This window comes from Populus alba, chromosome 8 (assembly GCF_005239225.2).
Source record: "Populus alba chromosome 8, ASM523922v2, whole genome shotgun sequence".
Lineage (NCBI taxonomy): Eukaryota > Viridiplantae > Streptophyta > Magnoliopsida > Malpighiales > Salicaceae > Populus > Populus alba.
In genome coordinates this window covers 5,923,218-5,941,639 of record NC_133291.1, presented here as the reverse complement: position 1 = coordinate 5,941,639, position 18,422 = coordinate 5,923,218, and the positions used below count along the sequence as shown (strand labels likewise).

The following is an 18,422-nucleotide window of genomic DNA, read 5'->3' as shown; positions in this document are numbered from 1 at the left end:
ACTTGAAGGAAAAAAAAAATCTAAAGTAAAATAAACTGGCTATGTATCTCTCTCTGACTGTTGGGTCGCTCTCCTTCCTCTTTGCCATCGCTGGCTGGGAGCCCCACATTGTCTTCGCAAGTATTATTAATCATGAATTATTTTATTAAAAAACTAAAAGAGATAGTTGAAATACTGTAGCAATTTCTGCTGTAACTCAAGACACACATGTACTGAATTACAATTAAAAGGTGTTTAGGAGGATAGTGATTCTTGTTTTTGAAAGTATTTTTTATTTTAAAATATATTAAAATAATATATATTTTTTATTTTTAAAAAATTATTTTAGATATTAAAACATCAAAATATCCCAAAATATTAAAAATATATTAATTTTAAATAAAAAATTTTAATTTTTTTAAAAAGTACTTTCCAATCAACCACGGTATTAATCAGCCTGAAATCTACCACGTTATTTGTCTTTTCATTTTCATCATATTTTGTGTTTAGTTCGTTCATGATTGAACCTAATGGTTTTCTTCCATTCACTTTGCATGCGATTCTTGTAGTGCTGGAAAAGAAATTATGTCGCTTGGTTTAGAAAAAATAAATTCAATTTTACTAATTTAAAATAATTAAAGTTTTAAGAATTAAAACAAAACTTGCTAAATCAAGAATTGTTGTGCACAAAAATGAGAAATTTGGGAAAAAGTGGCCAATATGTGCAACACAAGTGTCGTCTTGTGGAAGGAGGTCGCCGCATTTGAGCGGGCATGTATAGCAGCCTTCAACGTCTGTTTCAGCCCTTTCTTGTTGTCGTTTGAATCGCCTCGTCATGCTCTATCTCCGCAAGCAGTGTGTAGGTGGCAGAGCTGCAGCTTGGCTTCCACAAATCACCTTTTTCTTACTTTAATCTATTTACCTTTTCTTTATCCTCACTAGATCTCTACGTCTAGCACTATATAAAAACCAAAGTGGGCTGCCAAATTGTTTTATTTTCAAATAAAATATATATTAGCTATCATGATTTTGGTTAATGTTTATACCAACCATTTTTTTCTACCATTTAGCCCTTTGATAATTTTTCTTTTTAAAGATTGATTTCATGATTTTTTTTTTTTTCTCGGAAGAAAAATTGACCCTGTTTTGTGAATTTATCGGGTTCTCACCAGTTTACTCTTGTATTATTGTTTTTTTTTAATATTATTTTTTTATTTTATTCTCTAATATTAAACTAATTAAAAATTATGGTTAATATTTTTTTTTTCTGATTTTTTATTTACAAGGTAATCTTGGTCTCGTGATACTGGTTGCAGTTTTGCAAGGCTTGGCTAGATTAACTTGGGTTTTTTTAAAAAAAATATATTTTTTAATTTCATCATTTAACACTACATTAGTTAAGTTTTAGATTTCATGATTTTTTTTTGTTTTCTACGAGGTCATCTTGATCCAATGACATGTGCTATGGGTTTGGTAGAATAATTTATGTTCATTCAAATCTTTTTTTTATCATTTTTATTTTAAATTATTATTTTTTTTCAACTTCACAGTCCAATAATAGGTTATCTAGAAACCGAGCCTTGTTAGTTTTTTAAAATTTGCTTTCCATAAGATTATCCCATTATTATGATCCATGTCGTGGGTTTGACGATATAACCCAATTTGATTTTGATTTTTTTGTAATGTTTTTAAAAGTAAAATGTTTTTTTTTTTCTCTTTAATTCTTCAACACAAGGCTAGTTTGAGTTGGACTTCTTTAATGTTTTTCAATTTGCCTATTGATTTGCTTTTTATAATGTTATCGTATTCTCACAACATGTAGGTTAATCCAAGTTAATTTAATATATCTTCGTGACAATATTTACATATCAAAATGTTATATAACATGTCATTGTCTATGTATTTAAAAAATATGTTGATAATATGTATTGGAGTTTTATCTCGTTTGAGCTGGTGGTGAATTGGACCTCGTAAATGCTCTTCAATTTGCTATTCAATTTGTTTTCTAAAAAATTATAATATTTTTATAACTTGGATTACAAATTTCATAACTTAATCAAAGATATCCACGTTCAATCTAGTATACTACTATTTTAATATTTTTATATATATATATATAATATCATTCAATAAAATAGCTATCTTCACATGTATAAAAATCATGTCATCGGATAAATATCACATTTTTACCTCATAATTGTTTTTTATCCGACCCAGAAAGCGGTGCGGAACAGGTATCCAGTTGCTTCGAAGTCCACGGGGCTGAAACGTGCTGCTGTTCATTATCTATTCTAATTTTTCTCTGGTCACAACTGTGAAGCAAAGCAACCATATCATATAGCCTTTTTGACTTTTTGCGCAGCGCTTTTCAATTAACCCTATACCATCCATCCCTCATATTCGACTGCTTCCATCTTTGTCCCACCCCTCTTACTGAATACTGAACATGATTGGTAGTTAAACTCTATCTTTCATGTCTCTTTTTTAATTGGAAGCGGTAGCTAACACAATAATCTTATTTTTTGTTCAATAATTGCTCCTTGCTAGGCGACACCGTAGAACAGAACAGAGAAAAGGGATAAAAAAACATCGCCACACTGGGATCTTGTCACTTGTAAAGCTCACCCACCCATGGCACATGCCACCTTCAAGCTTCGTTTTCCTCCAGGAATCAACCACTCCATTTATAGTGGTATGAAAAAAAGAACAAGGTCAATAAATACAGTAGGTATTTGTCTTAATTACTCCAGATGAGTTACCAGCCAAAAAGCATGCCAAGATGGCGATGATGGATACAGGAGCTTTAAAAGGAAGAAATGCCATTGAAGAAGTGGGGTTTGAGGGGAGGGTTCTCTGTTCCCTCCATTTGTCTCTCAACGTGCTATTCCTTTCCACGAAAGAAGTCTTTAATTAAGAAGGCGCAATTCTACGTCGATGTGGGCCTTCTTCCCTGCCAGTTTTTTTCCATAAAAAAAAAAAAAAAACTTGTATAAGTTCACAAGTAAATACAAAAAAAATCCATAACAGAGAAAATATTAGTAAATAGCTACAAGAAGATAAGGTGCAATGGGGTGTTACTGTTCAATACTGGAAAGGGAAGAGAGGTTGGTGGCAATTACAAAAGTGAAACCAAACAACTGTCTGTTGCACTGGCCTGTTACACATGATTCGGCCAGAGAAAAGGTAACGCTAGAAACAGGGAAAAAGTAAAAGGGAGGTTGCAAGGTAATTATGGCACGAAAAGAAATCCAGACCCCAATGTTGTTTCTTTCTCTCTCCCCTACAGTCACATGTCTTCTTTTTTTTTTTGCCCAAAGTGAAAAGCTTTGCTTCAATATACAAAACAAACAAAGAAAAACCCAAATCCTAAGCCAGGCCAAGCCACACTCTTTTTCTCTCTTCTCTTCTTAATTTTTCTTATACATCTCTTTCAATTCCATGACCTTAGGCCATGAATGATTGAGTGAACTTGACAAAGGTTTCCTCCCTGTCTATCGACTCTATCCCTCTCCACCACCCAGCACACCATACTAGTCATATCTCCAACCTCCAGCTCCTTTTCTGGTTTCCTTTTCTCTCCGCATTTCCTCTCTTTGTTTGGCTAGTCTCATGAGAATGATGGCCATGTGTTAACCTTTGCTCTGGTAGGTAATGCAGTGGAATGAGAGATTTTAAAGTAGCCTTTTTTACCAGGATAATGAGGGAAAGTGAAAGAAAATAAGTAAAACTTAAGCCACTGCCCCTGCTTTCTCGTTCATTTTTACTCTTTTATCTTGAATAGATATATTTTTGTGTTGGGCTGCTTCAGTTGGCTAGAAAATGAGAAAACATGGATGGCAGCTTCCTTATCACCCTCTTCAGGTACTATTTTTTTTTTTAATTATTTTTCTTTTTATTGTGTTATTTTTCAGTGTTCTGCATCTTTATTGGTTGAAAGTTTTGATCTTGAGTGGTGGATGTGAAGGTGGTGGCTGTTGCTGTATTTCTGGCACTGGGGTTTGCTTTTTATGTGTTCTTTGCTCCCTTTGTGGGGAGGAAGTTATTTCAATACATAGCGATGGGAATCTACACTCCTCTTGTAAGCGAATTCACACTTTTCCGTACAGTATTTTTTTTTCTCCTTGCATATTTTAGCGGGTACTTTCATTATTTTTAGCGGGTTTAACAACCGAGATCTGTTTTCCTCTTCTTGGTTCAAAAGCTCCCAGCTTTATTTTCTCTAATTCGATTTCCTTATGCGTTTCTGTTTTCAGGGATTCTTCTATCTATAGATCCTTTCAAACATACTGTCACTTTAGTTGATAAATGTGATTGAGTTGATTGTTGTCTGGTCCCTGTGTTTGTTACCTAAAACCATAACAAATGAACTACAAATTTGATCCCTTAAAGATCAAAATTTTGGCACTAGTTGGAACAAAAGCACTGTGCCATTTGTTTCTCTTTAAATGCTAGCCCTTGGCATATGCCTGTGTTAACAAATCGGGGATATTTGATACAGCATGCTATTAATTGTGGTCTTCCAATGAAAGCAGTATAAAGCCAGTCCTTGCAATTTTCTATTTAGACTGTAATTGCTTAATCACTGGCCTCTCCTCTCTCTCCCTTTTTTATTTGTGATTTTCACAAACTGTCAAAACCCCTCCAAAGCATGCATTTTATTTTTAAGAAGAGAGTCAAAAGACTTTCTGGATTAACATGGAACTCAAAATAACCATTAATTAATTTCAGTATTCTACCCTTTCATGGTCTTGGGAATCCATGAAAACATATCACCATTATGTCACTTGCAGAATATGAATGGTGTCTATGTATAACAAATGTGTTATTGCTAAGTACTGAATAGACAGCTAACAAGCTTTCTATTCCGCCAACACACATAGGGGTGATGATACTGAAAGCAGTTAGTTACCAAAATACAGAATTGGGTTAGATTTTATTAGTGCATGCTATGCATTTTCAGGCTACCTAATTCCGTGTTTAACAATCAACTTCTCTTACATGATTCGCTGTATGCCTTTGGATTGAGATATTTCCTTCTGATTAAATTCTGGATGAGAAGTTAATATGGAGTAGCTATGGCATCAATATATTTTTATATATGAGATGCTAGCCCATGCTAGTCAAATAGATATCCTTGGACCTGGTGATATATTCGGAACACTTTACATTTGGCTGTTAATGTGCTCTCTTAACGATAATTCATTTGCCAGAGGAAAAAAATAGCAGGCTTATATTTCGGTCATGCTATGGTTCTAAATTTCATTTGAGCAAATCATGACATGAGCCAGCCATTTTAAGCATAGAAATTGCATCTTCTAGTCTTGTTTATTAGTGACGACTAATACAGGTCAATGTAAATGCAACATACGTGTACTTCACAACCACTGTTTCTTATGCTGGTTTCATTAGATGCATGCTCTCTGCTTCTCCTCTAGTTGGCACTTCAATAACTGCTCCTCTGCTTTTCAGATTACCTGTGCCTTTGGTCTATATATTTGGTGTGCAGCTGCTGATCCTGCGGACCCTGGAGTGTTTAGATCAAAAAAGTATCTCAAGATTCCAGACAGTGAAAAGCATAACCCACAGAAGGATTCAAAACTCGGTGGAGGGTCAACTTCATCAATACTTGATGCAAATGCTTCTACAGTTGTAGGAAATTCTCTGGAAAAAGAGGTGGTGGGTGCAGAATCAACTAAGAAAGAGCCCAAGACTCAAATTGATAAGGTGTCATCAGGGAATTCATCTTGTTTCCAGTGGGTTTTCTTTCCTTGTGCTTTTATCTGTAATCGCTGCAGTTCGAGTGATGAATCTTCTGAGCTACAGATGAGCGAAGATGGCATGTTCTATTGCAGTTTGTGTGAAGTTGAGGTTGGTAGGAGTGCTTGAAGTCAATAGATTTTTCACTTATTTTTAAATTGTCCAGTAGAGTTAATAAATATGCACTGACTTGGTTGAAATGAATAGCTTGACACTCAAGAATTATTGTTCTAATAATGTAAGCATATGCTTGCAATTTTTAAGTATTTCTGAGGATGTTTATTTTTATAGAGAAACCATTTTGATACATTCAACCTGCAAAAAGCTAACAGCCATTGCACACATCTTGAGTTCAATCTAAAGTTCAACTGTACTACTTGTGTTTACAGTTCATGAAAGTTTCTGCTTATGAAATTATAATCCTGTCCAGGTTTTCAAGTACAGCAAGCACTGTAGAGTATGTGACAAATGTGTTGATCGTTTTGATCATCACTGCAGGGTATGGGAGGTCTTGTTTTTTGGAAAATTTTCTTTTTCATCTTATAATCCTTATGCTCATTTGGTCCCTGACATTTGCAGTGGCTTAACAACTGCATAGGCAAGAAGAACTACAGACAGTTTTTCACACTTATGGTTTCTGCTCTCCTCCTGGTAAGCCCAAGCCTCCACATTCTGCCTTACCTGGAATCTTCAGATGGTCAGACTGCATCAATAAACTGTAATCCCAGCTTCTGAAGGTCAATAGGATTTTCCATGTCCTATTTCTTAAAATCTTTCCATTCTTCCCTATGCAAGTGTCTTTGTTCCCAATCATGCGAAGCGAACCAAAAAAATTCATCCTGAGTCCATATGATGCTGTTGCCTTCTGTAGTTCATAATTTATCCATGCATGACACAATCTTTTGAAAGCTCTTTCAGTTGAGTCCAAGACAGATGGATATTTTTTTTTCCATTGGTTACTTTGCTTCATTGCTTGAATATCACGTTCCATTGGCCTCTGGCTTTACTGTTTGTGCTTAAATAGTTTCCCAATGATGTCTGAGATTCTTGAATCATTCCTGGTATTAAACAAGTTTTCACTTCCTGAACTTTCTACCATGATTCCCACAAGCAACCTCCCATCACTGAAGATTTCCCAGAGTAAGCGTTTCATTTTCAAGCCATTTTCAATTTAATTGACTATTGACAGGTATATACATGGTTTGTGTACCTTGGGCTTGAGATTGCAGCTTATTCTACAATGGTCCACTGGAATCCTTGTACTTATCTGCTGTTTTCTTGAACGGAGGCGATTCTCTATTGATATCTCTGTTAAACTGGGGAGCAGTTTCTCTTTGGCCCCTTTTGTTATTGTGGTGGTGAGTGCTCTAATGTTGTTATATGTACCGCTTCATTTCTTTGCATTAAACTAATAGAATGTGTACATAAATGTAGTTGGCCTGCACCATCTTGGCTATGATTGCAACCCTACCTCTTGCCCAGCTTTTCTTCTTTCATATCCTCCTTATAAAAAAGGTAATGATGCCTGTCATTTTATCTTCAAATTGCGCTTTCTGCTATTTTTTATTATTAAATGAAAAAATATAATATTGATAAAGCTTTTTTTAATTTTTTTTCCTTTTTGTATTTTCCGGGCAGATGAGCCTTATACATTTATTTTGGTACCTTTCACTGTTGTTTTGGTCTCATGCAGTTTTATGCCAAGTTGTCAGGTATAATAACATAATTTCTGCACACGTCACAGGGAATCAGCACTTATGATTACATAATAGCTCTAAGGGAGCAGGAACAAGAGCAACAAGGTGTTGATGGTCAGCAGAGTGCGCAAATGTCTCCAGCCAGTTCACTTACTGGATTAAGCAGTGCAAGCTCATTTTCTACTTTTCACCGGGGTGCTTGGTGCACACCACCTCGCCTCTTTCTGGAAGATCAGGTACCTATCACTAATCAATATTTCTACTAGGTGTATTGTGTGATCGTGAATCTGTATATTATAAGAGGGGCGGTAACTTCAGCATGTGTTTTATTTTTTAGATTTTTTCTGCTGCCTTTTTTTAACGGTTTGCACTTAGGCACGAGTTTACACTTTTAACAACACTGCTAAACTTCTTGATGCTGCTGTAACACTCCCTGTTCTTTCAGTTTGATGTTGTTCCTCCAGAGACTGGATCTGTCAGCTCATTAGGAAAGAAGACTATTGGAGAAGAACCAATCAAGAAAAAGAACCCGGCAGCAGTAAAGATCAGTCCTTGGACTTTGGCCAGATTAAACGCAGAAGAAGTTTCAAGAGCTGCAGCAGAGGCGAGAAAGAAGTCGAAAATCCTGCAGCCCGTGACAAGAAGGGAACCCCCTTTTGGGCTAGACATGGATAGCAGCTTTGGCAGCAGTGGCCGTCGGATGGTCCCAAGGACTGACAGCAATAGAAGGAGAGCTAGTAAGCGAATACGCATTCCAGCTGACCTACCCATGGAGTCTGCAACTAAGGCTTCAGGTATAGCTCCTGACAAGGGTTTCACTGAGACATCAACAAGCTTGGCTCCTCTCCAGCTTGAGGCCCGTAGCGCTTTCCAAACAAGCAGAGCAATGTCAAACTCAGCTGGGGTTGTTGCTTCTTCTCCTGAGAGCAGTTTAGACTCCCCAGATATCCACCCTTTTCGGGTTTCCTCATCTGGAGAGTCGAGACGTCTCATGGGTCTATCAGTGGGTGGTCCTGTTTCTCACAATTTATTTCCACTTTCAAGGTCTACCAGTGATGGCTATGAAGCTTCTGGCGGGGAAGATAGTGACAGGGTTTCTTCCAGGATTGCTCAAAGGTCTAATAACTGGAGTAACCTTCTCTTCCGAGCTGATCAGGATGAGAGTGTCTTTAGATTGAAAGCATCATCTTCATCCAGCCAGGCACAATAGAAAACTTTGACAATGACTCATTGAAGTTGGTTTCGCTTTGGTTTCTCCGTGGGGAAAAGTTCAGCATTCTTTCATTTTTGGGCCAAGAAATAACTGGCCACTCACTTCGCCTATTGACTTTGTATTTTGCTTTGGATTCTGGATTCAAGGCCCCAGGAGAAGACATGACACTGCTGCAAAAAGGTCGTTGAACTTGCTTGTTTCTCTTAGCCACACCGTAGCTTCATGCGCTCTCATTGCAACGGTCGGTCCCTGGCTGTTGCATTTGGTACCAAAACTTTAATCTTGTATTGTTTATAATACTTGATTTGTATTCTATTGGAAGGGTTTGTTGGAAATGGACTCTCATGGATGGTTTCTATTGAAGATTTTACTTTGAACATACACAGACTAACAGTGTACTGTTTCCGGGGTTCTGTCAATGGATCCAGCAAGGAGGAAAAGCTCACAGTGCCAATTAAAAAACAATTGCAAATGCATCCTAAGTCAAAAAGCTTCAATCCTTTCCACTTCATTTTATTGTATACGCTGGATTGTCTGATTGTCTTGTGTTGGTTCAGGTACAACTTATAAACTACTGATTAACGGGTACCAAATCTAGGTGGAAGGGTATGCCAGCTACTAATTCATGTATTCCGGTATTAACAATGCCAAAGCTGAAAACTTGCTGCTTCCGATTGGTACTTTGTTACCTAGTCCTGCAGCTTGTTCCATAGCTTTGGTTTTGTGGTTTGGATTTATTTATTTATTTTCTTGAAAAATATTAATTTTTTTTAATGTTTTTGATATGTTGATATTAATTTTTTTTTTTGAAAAACAACATTTAAATACATTTTTCATTGAAATGACCTTCTGGTGAAGCGGCTTTGTTTTCTCAACAACCACAAAAATAACTTTCCAAAGACCGTTTTGTTTGGCCTTGAAAATTTTTGAGTGCTAATTATTAATATTTTACGTTTCTAAAAACAAAAAAATGAAAAATGAAAATGATACTAAGCAATCCCTCGGCTGTCAAAACTCTATGAAGTTATGAACTGCAGGTCTTGCGGCTAGAATTTCCAACACCAGACTTATTCCATGCATGTCACTGCCAGACTGAATAGTAGTGATTAGAGTATATGATAGCACTGACATCGTGAGTCCGATTGTACCCGGTGAAGGCATAATATTATAGCTCCATGTGTCTAAAAGAAGAAACTTCATCGCAATCTCTGCGAGCTTTAATTTTCTATGGAACAGATTTGACAAAACTATTTGAATCGGAACAGAGTTAGGGCAATTCAATTTCCAATAAAAAAGGCGGGGGACTCAATGAGTTTCTAGGTTTGCACGTACCTTTTTTTTTTTTTTTTTTCCCCCAATTCAGATGCTTGAACGATTCGCAAATGACAGCAAGACATCTTAAGATTCAGTTTCAACATTAACTGTAGTCTGTAGTACACCAAAGCTAACATACTGTACAATAGTAAATGCAATGTTTTATTACGAGAACTGAAAAGGCCCACCAACCTCCATGAAAAACTGTCCAAAACTGAATCAAACTGGCTACCTATGTCACTATCAAGCCACAAGCAAAGACAAACCTAAAAAACTCACCTACAATCTCTATTCCTAGCTCCTAACATATTTGGGGGGGGGGGGGGGGACAAATCTAACGAATGCCACCACAGATGAAGCTTCAGGAATCAGAAGGTCATAGCAATCAGGAGATAAAATCTGAACTATTTCAATCACCAATCCCACCAAACGCAATGCTGCCAATGGTTAACCACTTTACAATTGAAACCACTTAAAAATCCTAAAAAATATAGTGAAAAAGCTTTAAGCCACACCTTGTTCCTTAACTGCGTTTGTGATTCGACAAGACATTGATACATCTGAGTCTCAGGGAAATGATACATACATCTTTCAAGTTTATGTAGATCAAATCTATCAATATCCCACCGGTATGATGGGTTTTGATTAAAAAAAAGAGGCCAAAAACCATTTTCCAAACAGCAACACAGCATGCACGGAGTGCAAGTACTACACAATTCTGAGCAATCTGAGCACCGGCAATCAAGGAGTAAAAACATCAATTAGAAAAAGGAGTTGCAGCGACAGGATATGTAGCAGGCAGTAAATGTTTTCTACTCAACTTGCGTTCAAACTTCACAAATTTCCTTCTCGAACTAATGCTTCCAATTCTGTTTCTTCTCAATTTTATGGCTCAATATCACGAATTCTTTTTCCGAACGTGATTTCTCAACCCCTTTTTAAAATTCCATGTTTTACTGGCTTTTTTTAAAAAAATTCAAATATACTGATTCATGTGTCATTGACAAGTCAATATGCATCTTTAAAGTTTCATGCAAACTAATTTCATCTTTTTAACCACAGTGTTCAATTTATAGGTTATCTAAAAGTGCACCATCTACAGACTACAATCTGGTTTGCAGTATTATTATGTTTCCCTACTGAGCTCTTAGGGTTGTGAATTCACCAATTGCAGAAAGAAGAACACAGTTTAATTAGTATTTCCTGTGTGAAAATTTCAAGCAGTGGCTGCATCCGAAATCCACACTCAGGTCAATTTTTCGAGTCCTATTCAACTAAAAATGGACCTGTTCATTCTCCATCATAGATTTAGCCAAACCAAATATATGTGAAAAGAAGAGCTATAATAATATCCATTCATAAACACCAGCAACTCAAATCTTATTTCAGATGATGGTACACACAAGTTTCATATTCATTGCAGTATCTACATAGAACTGAGTTCAAATACACAAGTACAGACTAGGATAAGCTAGAAAAGAACAGCCAACAAAACATGTATAGCAAACAAAAGGGATTACGAGGTCGCTAACCTTAGTACTGCATTTCATATATAAGCAACAGAAACAAAATGAGGGGTCTTTCCATCATCAAAAGGCAAGCTAACATAGTCACCAGCAAACTCCTCAGCAATCTCCAAAACAAGTTCTCCGTGCACAGCCTTGCAATCCATGTAAAGAACAGCGAACGCCGCGATATTGTAAAGCTGCAACACCATTTGGAGTGCTGAAGTCACCACAATTCGAACAACAAAAGGCCAAATCTTCCATGCACTATCAATATTACCAACATGCAAACCTTCCCAAGGAAATGATCTGGCAATTACCAACAAGCCAGAGAAAAACCCAAAAAATAAAACCATAGACAAAGCCACTCCCTTCATTCGTTTCATTAAGCAGTCACTCCTTCTCAACGGCTCAAGACCCCAACTTGATTCGGCAACCACAATCACCTGAGCTAAAATCCACTTCAATTGCAAATGAAGCAATACGAAGACCAAAACAACCCCAAGAATCACAAGAAAAACAATAAAATAAGGCGAAGAGACATTAATTTCAAATCCAGGAAGCCGAATTCCATTTATAACAAAAAACAACAACAACACAAAAGGGAGAAGGACCCCCAACAAGATAATTTCAACAAAAGAGCCAGTGATCAAAAGGGGAAAGAAAGAAGTGAAAGCAGATTTGATTGAAGACCAAAGCTTTACAGGTCTACCGTAGAATCCATGAATAACACTGTAGGTGATGGAACCTAGAGCAAAAGTTGAGAAAGTGATGGTAAAGAGTGAAACGAGAAGAGAGAGGATAATGAAATTTGTAGTGAAAAGATTTGATGGGTCATCTTGATAAAATGTACGAGAGAGGAGGGTTTTGGAGCCTCGAGTGGAGAATTGAGAGATGATGTTTTGTATGGCGGGGTAGACAGAAAGAAAGAAAGAAGGAGGGAGGATGAAGAGGACAGAGAGAGCCAAGAAATGGCGGGAGTGAGCGTTTATTATACGTTGTGATTCTGATAAGACAGAGCAAAGGTTTGCTGCTGATCCCATGGTGGGGATGAAGGGGGAGGGTGGTCGTGGTGGCGGTCTCGTTTTATGGGACGAAGAGATGGATTTGTTCTGTCTCTTTTTTCGTGTCTGGAGAGATCGAACAGTTAAAAGACGGGAAGTTATTTCCGGTCTTTTACTTTGTCTGTGTGCTGCTTACTTGGTGGTTCAGGCTTGAGATTGGAGATTGGAGACAGCAGCACAAACCATTTGATCGCCAAAATTTTTCTTGTTCGTGATTAGACGGCTAAAACCAATCAAACTAGATTGGCATCAGGGGACGGGGACGTTTTAAGAGTTAATAATTACTACAGAATTTTAAGGGGTCTCCCTCGCTATATATGAAAAAAAAAAAAGGCAATTACTATAGTAAGTTGAAGATATTGCTAGTATAATTGGAAAATCTCAAATCTATAACTTGAAGCTGGTAATAGCGGTTTTTCCACGGAGTCATCATAAAATACGTCCAAATTTTTTATTAAGATTTGATTGCATATAAGCACAGTCAACAAATTAATTTGAATAACAAGTTCATGATGCTATTTCATAATAAAATATTAAGTTATTGGATTGAAGGAATCCACCAATTTTGACATTGATTGTGTGATTGGATAACTCAGTCAAATTTATTTAAGATACACGTCAACTAGAAGGCTTGATTCGTTACAAGAAGTTAACCTACTGGAAATAATCCAATTCCTATAGCAATGAGGTTGAAGATCCTCTTATGGAGACGACGCTTTGCTCAAAATTGATGGGAATGAATGTTCTTGGTTCATCATGTAGCAGTGCTGACTATAAAATCTGCAAAAACAGCTTCTGTTGTTAATTATCACTAAAAAGTATGAAGACTCCCATAAATTAACAAACATGTGGAAAGAAATAAGCCTTAGAAACCGTGTTGTTTTTGTAGGGAGATCCAGAAGGTCGAAAATTAAGGTTGTTTACCTAGTCAACTTGCATGAAACCGAGAATAAACGAGTCAATTTCACCACCATCTCAGAAGGCTCGCCAGTCATAAACACAGACATAAGACTAAATCTATTTTCAGATCACTGAAGCTTAAGCTATCCGTTCAAGAACCGATGTCAATAATGACAAGGAGAGGGTTTATTTTAAGATGTGGAAGATAGGGAACAAACAAGTTTTCCAATTGGATCCTCGACATTAAATTAACAGGAAACGAGGATCTATGTGTCTTGTTTTGATGCCAAGTTTTGTCATAATATAATTTTAATGAGGAGAGTAGGGATTGTTTGTCTTTTCTGTTGTGCCGTGCTTTTTAAAACTTTGATTTTTTATTTTGTTTTAATTTTTGTTTATGTATTTAAATTATTTTAATGTAATGATGTTAAAATAAATTTTTAAAAATAAAAAAATATTATTTTTATATATTTTTAAATAATAAATACTTATTCTTACACTGTTAAATACTATTTTAATCAAGTGATGTTTAACAAGTAAGTTATTCAAATTGATTTTTTTTTTCGTGATCAAACATTTTTTTTCCCCAAGAAAACCGTGGAAAATATTTTGTATTATATAATCGAACACAAACCTTGTTAAAATTTCCAAAAAAATTAAAAGCTCGAGACTCGAAATAACTATATCAAGTATGCGATGCTTGAAGAGTTATACCACTTGAATGAAAACTGTTCCTAGACTTGTGTTCTTGCAAACTAAAAGAGGGCGAAAGAGTGAAGTCATGAATCTAGCAGTTTGGGGCTACCTGGAATCTAACAAGCAAGAAAAAAAGAAAAGGACTTGAACCTCTCCACACAAAAATACTCAAATTTAATGATCGAAGAGATGAAATTTGCTGAATACAAGCACTTGAATGTTCATAGTTCTAAGGAAGAAAATCATGGATTAAAAAATTAAGTTATAAAGAGACTAAAACAGAATTTATCGCTATCCTTTTCTTCTTTAACTTTTTTTTTTTTAAAAATCTTTGACTTGTAAATGGTAAGAGATCAATGAAGAGTAAAGTCTTAAACTTTGATATAAATTTTTGGATGAAATGATTTCTAGAGGGCAATGATTTGCCCACCAAATGCTCTTCTTGAAGGATAAAATTTAACAATCCCTAATCAAGAAACACCGTGAGTATGATTTGCCTAGCTACATAATCATTACTAATCAATGATAACATGATAGAATCAGAAGGATGTGACTGCCTTTCTCTCCTTTAGAACAAGTATGTTTTTTTTTTTTTTGGAAAAACCTCGGTTTAGTTATAAATCTGTACATTCATTCTCAATTGAATCCTAATTTATAAATTTTACCAATTTGATCACAATTTTTTTTTTTAAAAAACTCCTCAATTAATGTTCATCGACATTCTCATCAAATTTCCTCAAATTGATGTTGATTTGGTGCATAAATATACACATTAGACCAACATTATTAATGTTTATTAATTTTTCCTTCATTTTTTCCTGAAATTAGGTCCTTTTATTTAGTGTATATAAAACATGCATATGAAATTTAACCTATTATAAGAACTTGACAAAAGGATGCAATTGAGAATGTATGGGATCTAATCGATAAGATTTATAGGTTTGAAATGCAATTGGAAATGGGTATATAGTTTGGGGACTAAATTCAGATTCCCAATTTTTTTTTTTTAACGGCTTTCACGTAACGCCCATCCAATACAAGCGCAGGTTGCAGCTAAAAAAGCTCCAATGGTGGCATCTTCAACTGCACACCTTAGAAAAAATGCCAGCATCCTGCATCTATGACACACACACGCTTTTGAATCACCATCCCATTCACGCCAAGAACCCACCGACTCTTCTCTTTCAGTATCAGAATCCCTCACTATTAATTCCCTCCAATTACAACAATCATTTTGCAAGTTCCCGGGTTTTTTTCACCATCCGATCTGTCTTTTCCATGTTTCTCTTATTGCCCTATAAATCGAAATCTAAGTTTTGTTTCTTTAAGTTACATTGCTCGGCAATTTTGTTAATTCAAGATCCAATATAGTGGCACTGTGTATACATTGAGTCTTGTTTCTTTATATTGTCGAGTCTATAAAAATATCGATCAAATGGAGGTTTCTAGCGGAGTTTCTCCTAGAATGAGTTTGCATCAGCTACAAAAGGAGGGATCTGAAGAAACCCATTTCCAAAATTTTGAGCTTGGTTCATTTGATTATAATGATAGCCGTAATCTTCAGTTCTATTCAACGAGTGCATTGGAGATCTTGAGAGAAACAGCGAGGATTCTCCGATGTAATTCATGGTCGTTTATGACAATTGCTGCTTTGCTTATTTGTCCAGTATCTGCCATTCTTTTGTCAAATGTATTGGTTGACCAGTCTATTGTTAAGAGATTGAGTACTAGGCTTTTGTTAGTTGCAAAATCTAGTGGACTTCCATTGAGGCCTCTTATCAAACAGCTGTGTCATCGTTTTGCCGAGATGGCTGTTTCGTCTGCAACGTGTTTCCCGTTGTTTATTACCTTGTCTTTGTTATCAAGAGCTGCGGTGGTTTATTCTGTAGATTGCACATACTCGAGGAAAGATGTTGATGGTTCAAAGTTTTTGGCGATGATAAGTAAAATTTGGAGGAGGATTGTTTCGACGTATTTGTGGTCGTGTATGGTGATTGTCGGTTGTCTCACGTTATTCTTTGTTCTTCTTGTAGCTGTTTGTAGCACATTTTTGGTGCTTGGGTTTTGGCCGGAGTTAAATCTGTATGCTGCGATGATAGTGGGGCTAGTTTTCTCGGTTATTTTTGCCAATGCGATTATTGTTTGCAATATTGCTGTTGTGATCTCTGTGTTGGTGGATGTTTCAGGGCCGCAGGCACTGCTCCGGTCCAGTGTTTTAATTAGGGGGCAGACTCAGGTGGGTCTTTTAATATTTCTTGGATCAACAATTGGGATGGCATTTATAGAAGGTTTGTTTGAGCATAGAGTCAAGACATTGAGTTATGGAGACGGGTCTTCCAGGATTTGGGAAGGTCCTCTCTTGGTTATTATGTATTCATTTGTGGTGCTTATTGATTTGATGATGAGTGCAGTTTTCTACTATAGTTGTAGATCTCATGGCATGGAAGCCTCGGATGGCGAATGCCTGTCAATTTAGGAACAGTTACTGTTTCTGCCGAATCTGTGGGCATTCCATGACGTGATCTTGTAAATCGATTGACATTGTAGAGTTTTCTCCAGTTGGTGAAGGCAGGACTTGTATGAGAACTCTCTACTGATATGGAAGTCGCATGGAACTTCACTTGCCATTACCATGCAAAGATTATGGCTGTTGCTAAACTCAGATGAATCTCTAGTTTTCTGTAGAAATGTTACTGGAATGCGGAACATCACATTCTTGGTATTCTGCAAGAGATAAAATAAAATTCAAAACAGGTATGTGAATTTTGATGGGTACAGTATAGTTGTAAAACAGGTAATCCTTTAAAAATGATAGCAATATTTTCCTTTCATCTGGTGGAAATCCATTTCCTATTAGCTTCTTCTTTTATTTTTTCAGCTACCTTTTGTCCTTTGCATATGATGTCCTCAATCATGGATGATCAAATTTGTCTAGACGTATTCAACTGCAACTATGAATTTGTTAATATTTGAGTTCTATAAATTAATTTATTCATTGTATTGGATGTAGTTTGCCAGTTATATGCATTCTTTTCCGCACAAGGACATTGCGCGCATAAGTTTAAAATGTTGGAAATGCCTGATTTTGATTTTGATTTCTTTTGGCCTGTTTCCCAAGTCGTTGAGAAAGTGTGTAATTTCATATACTTGTAATCATTGTAGCATTCATATGGGCAGTTAGAGATATAATAATTCCGTTTCCCGGGCCTTTCACTTTGAAATCCTTACATATAGCTATTGTCACTCTTGTTGGTTGCTGGAAAATTTAGGGGAAAGGATTTCAAAGTATGCTTCTCAGGTTTTCTTTTTTAATAATGGATATCCCTTATCATCTTGAGATGCATGCTGGAAAGCAAAACATCTCTTAAAGAGAAAATCACAGTTTTTTTTGCTTGTAAGAGACACACCTTCAATTTGAAAACCATTCTACTTACTTATGAACAACCCTATGGGATTGATTTTTTGTTCATGTAGTTTCATTGCCTCAATCACCAGAATTTTGAGAATTGTCATTTATGCTGTGAATATCACCAAAATTTCATCCAGGTGGAAGCACGATGATTGAATTCAATATGTCACACTTCTTCTCGAATATGTTCACCACAGTACCTTTATTACAAGTATCCAAACTATTTTGTTCTTGTTGAAGATAAGCTGGTGCTTATGCTGCACATGAGGCTTTTGCCGAACATTGGGTTCTCTAACACCTCGATCCTTGTTTCAACATTAAGGAAGTCTACTAGTCTCTAATTCTTATGCCCTTTAGATGATTTGTTGTTGTGCCAATTCTAAGAATCAGGTCTTTACTTCCAGGAGCTTCACTGTTATTGTTGCACAATCTCACAGGTATTTCAGTGCTTGTTGACCCTTCAGGCTCAGTTCAGATGCCAATACTTCCATTACGGGATTTTCCTTCTCTGAAAACTAGCGATATAAGTGAGAAAAGATGATTTCTCGCGTCTAGATAGTCTATATACAGAAAGCAAGGAAATAATACAATACAATACAATTCAGCTGGTAGCAAACTTCGATCTTAAGTGTTGCAACAAATTTTGATGTTAAGTGTTGCAAGTCATACCAACAAGATTGATTTGTTCTTGTTGAACAAAGGTTGATGCTTCTCGTTGCCTCATAGTTTGCTGGAGTTCTTGAGGGTTCACATTAATGGTAGGAGGTCCTGGATCATTATTGGTAGCTATTTGTTTCCTATTATCCTCAGATAATGCCTGCTGCTAGAAGGTCCTGGAAAACGAACCTCATGTTTTCATGGTGGCAGGGGTAATGCGGAAAGCAAGGC

The 18,422-nt window shown here is 36.3% G+C and overlaps 3 protein-coding genes across 4 annotated transcripts; 2 read left to right on the top strand and 1 right to left on the bottom strand.

The window, feature by feature from the left end:
- Positions 1 to 3,030: 3,030 nt before the first annotated feature.
- LOC118062512 (probable protein S-acyltransferase 22) lies at positions 3,031 to 9,025 on the top strand. Of its 2 annotated transcripts, XM_035076299.2 has the most exons (10): positions 3,031 to 3,623; positions 3,761 to 3,840; positions 3,944 to 4,057; positions 5,449 to 5,847; positions 6,167 to 6,235; positions 6,316 to 6,387; positions 6,966 to 7,094; positions 7,171 to 7,251; positions 7,481 to 7,669; positions 7,879 to 9,025. In XM_035076299.2, exons 2-10 carry the CDS (start codon positions 3,799 to 3,801, stop codon positions 8,641 to 8,643), a joined length of 1,860 nt encoding a protein of 619 aa, XP_034932190.1. In that variant the 5' UTR covers positions 3,031 to 3,623; positions 3,761 to 3,798; the 3' UTR covers positions 8,644 to 9,025. The 2 variants fall into 2 exon arrangements, with proteins under 2 accessions (XP_034932190.1, XP_073266811.1); XM_073410710.1 differs by having other exon boundaries at positions 3,031 to 3,840.
- A 2,276-nt stretch (positions 9,026 to 11,301) lies between these two features.
- On the bottom strand, positions 11,302 to 12,836 carry LOC118062513 (uncharacterized). Its single transcript, XM_035076300.2, has one exon. The coding sequence runs from the start codon at positions 12,506 to 12,508 to the stop codon at positions 11,507 to 11,509; it is 1,002 nt and encodes a 333-aa protein (XP_034932191.1). The 5' UTR covers positions 12,509 to 12,836; the 3' UTR covers positions 11,302 to 11,506.
- Positions 12,837 to 15,151: 2,315 nt separating this feature from the next.
- On the top strand, positions 15,152 to 17,125 carry LOC118062495 (uncharacterized). The gene has a single exon (XM_035076269.2). It carries the CDS (start codon positions 15,561 to 15,563, stop codon positions 16,599 to 16,601), a length of 1,041 nt encoding a protein of 346 aa, XP_034932160.1. The 5' UTR covers positions 15,152 to 15,560; the 3' UTR covers positions 16,602 to 17,125.
- Positions 17,126 to 18,422: the final 1,297 nt, after the last annotated feature.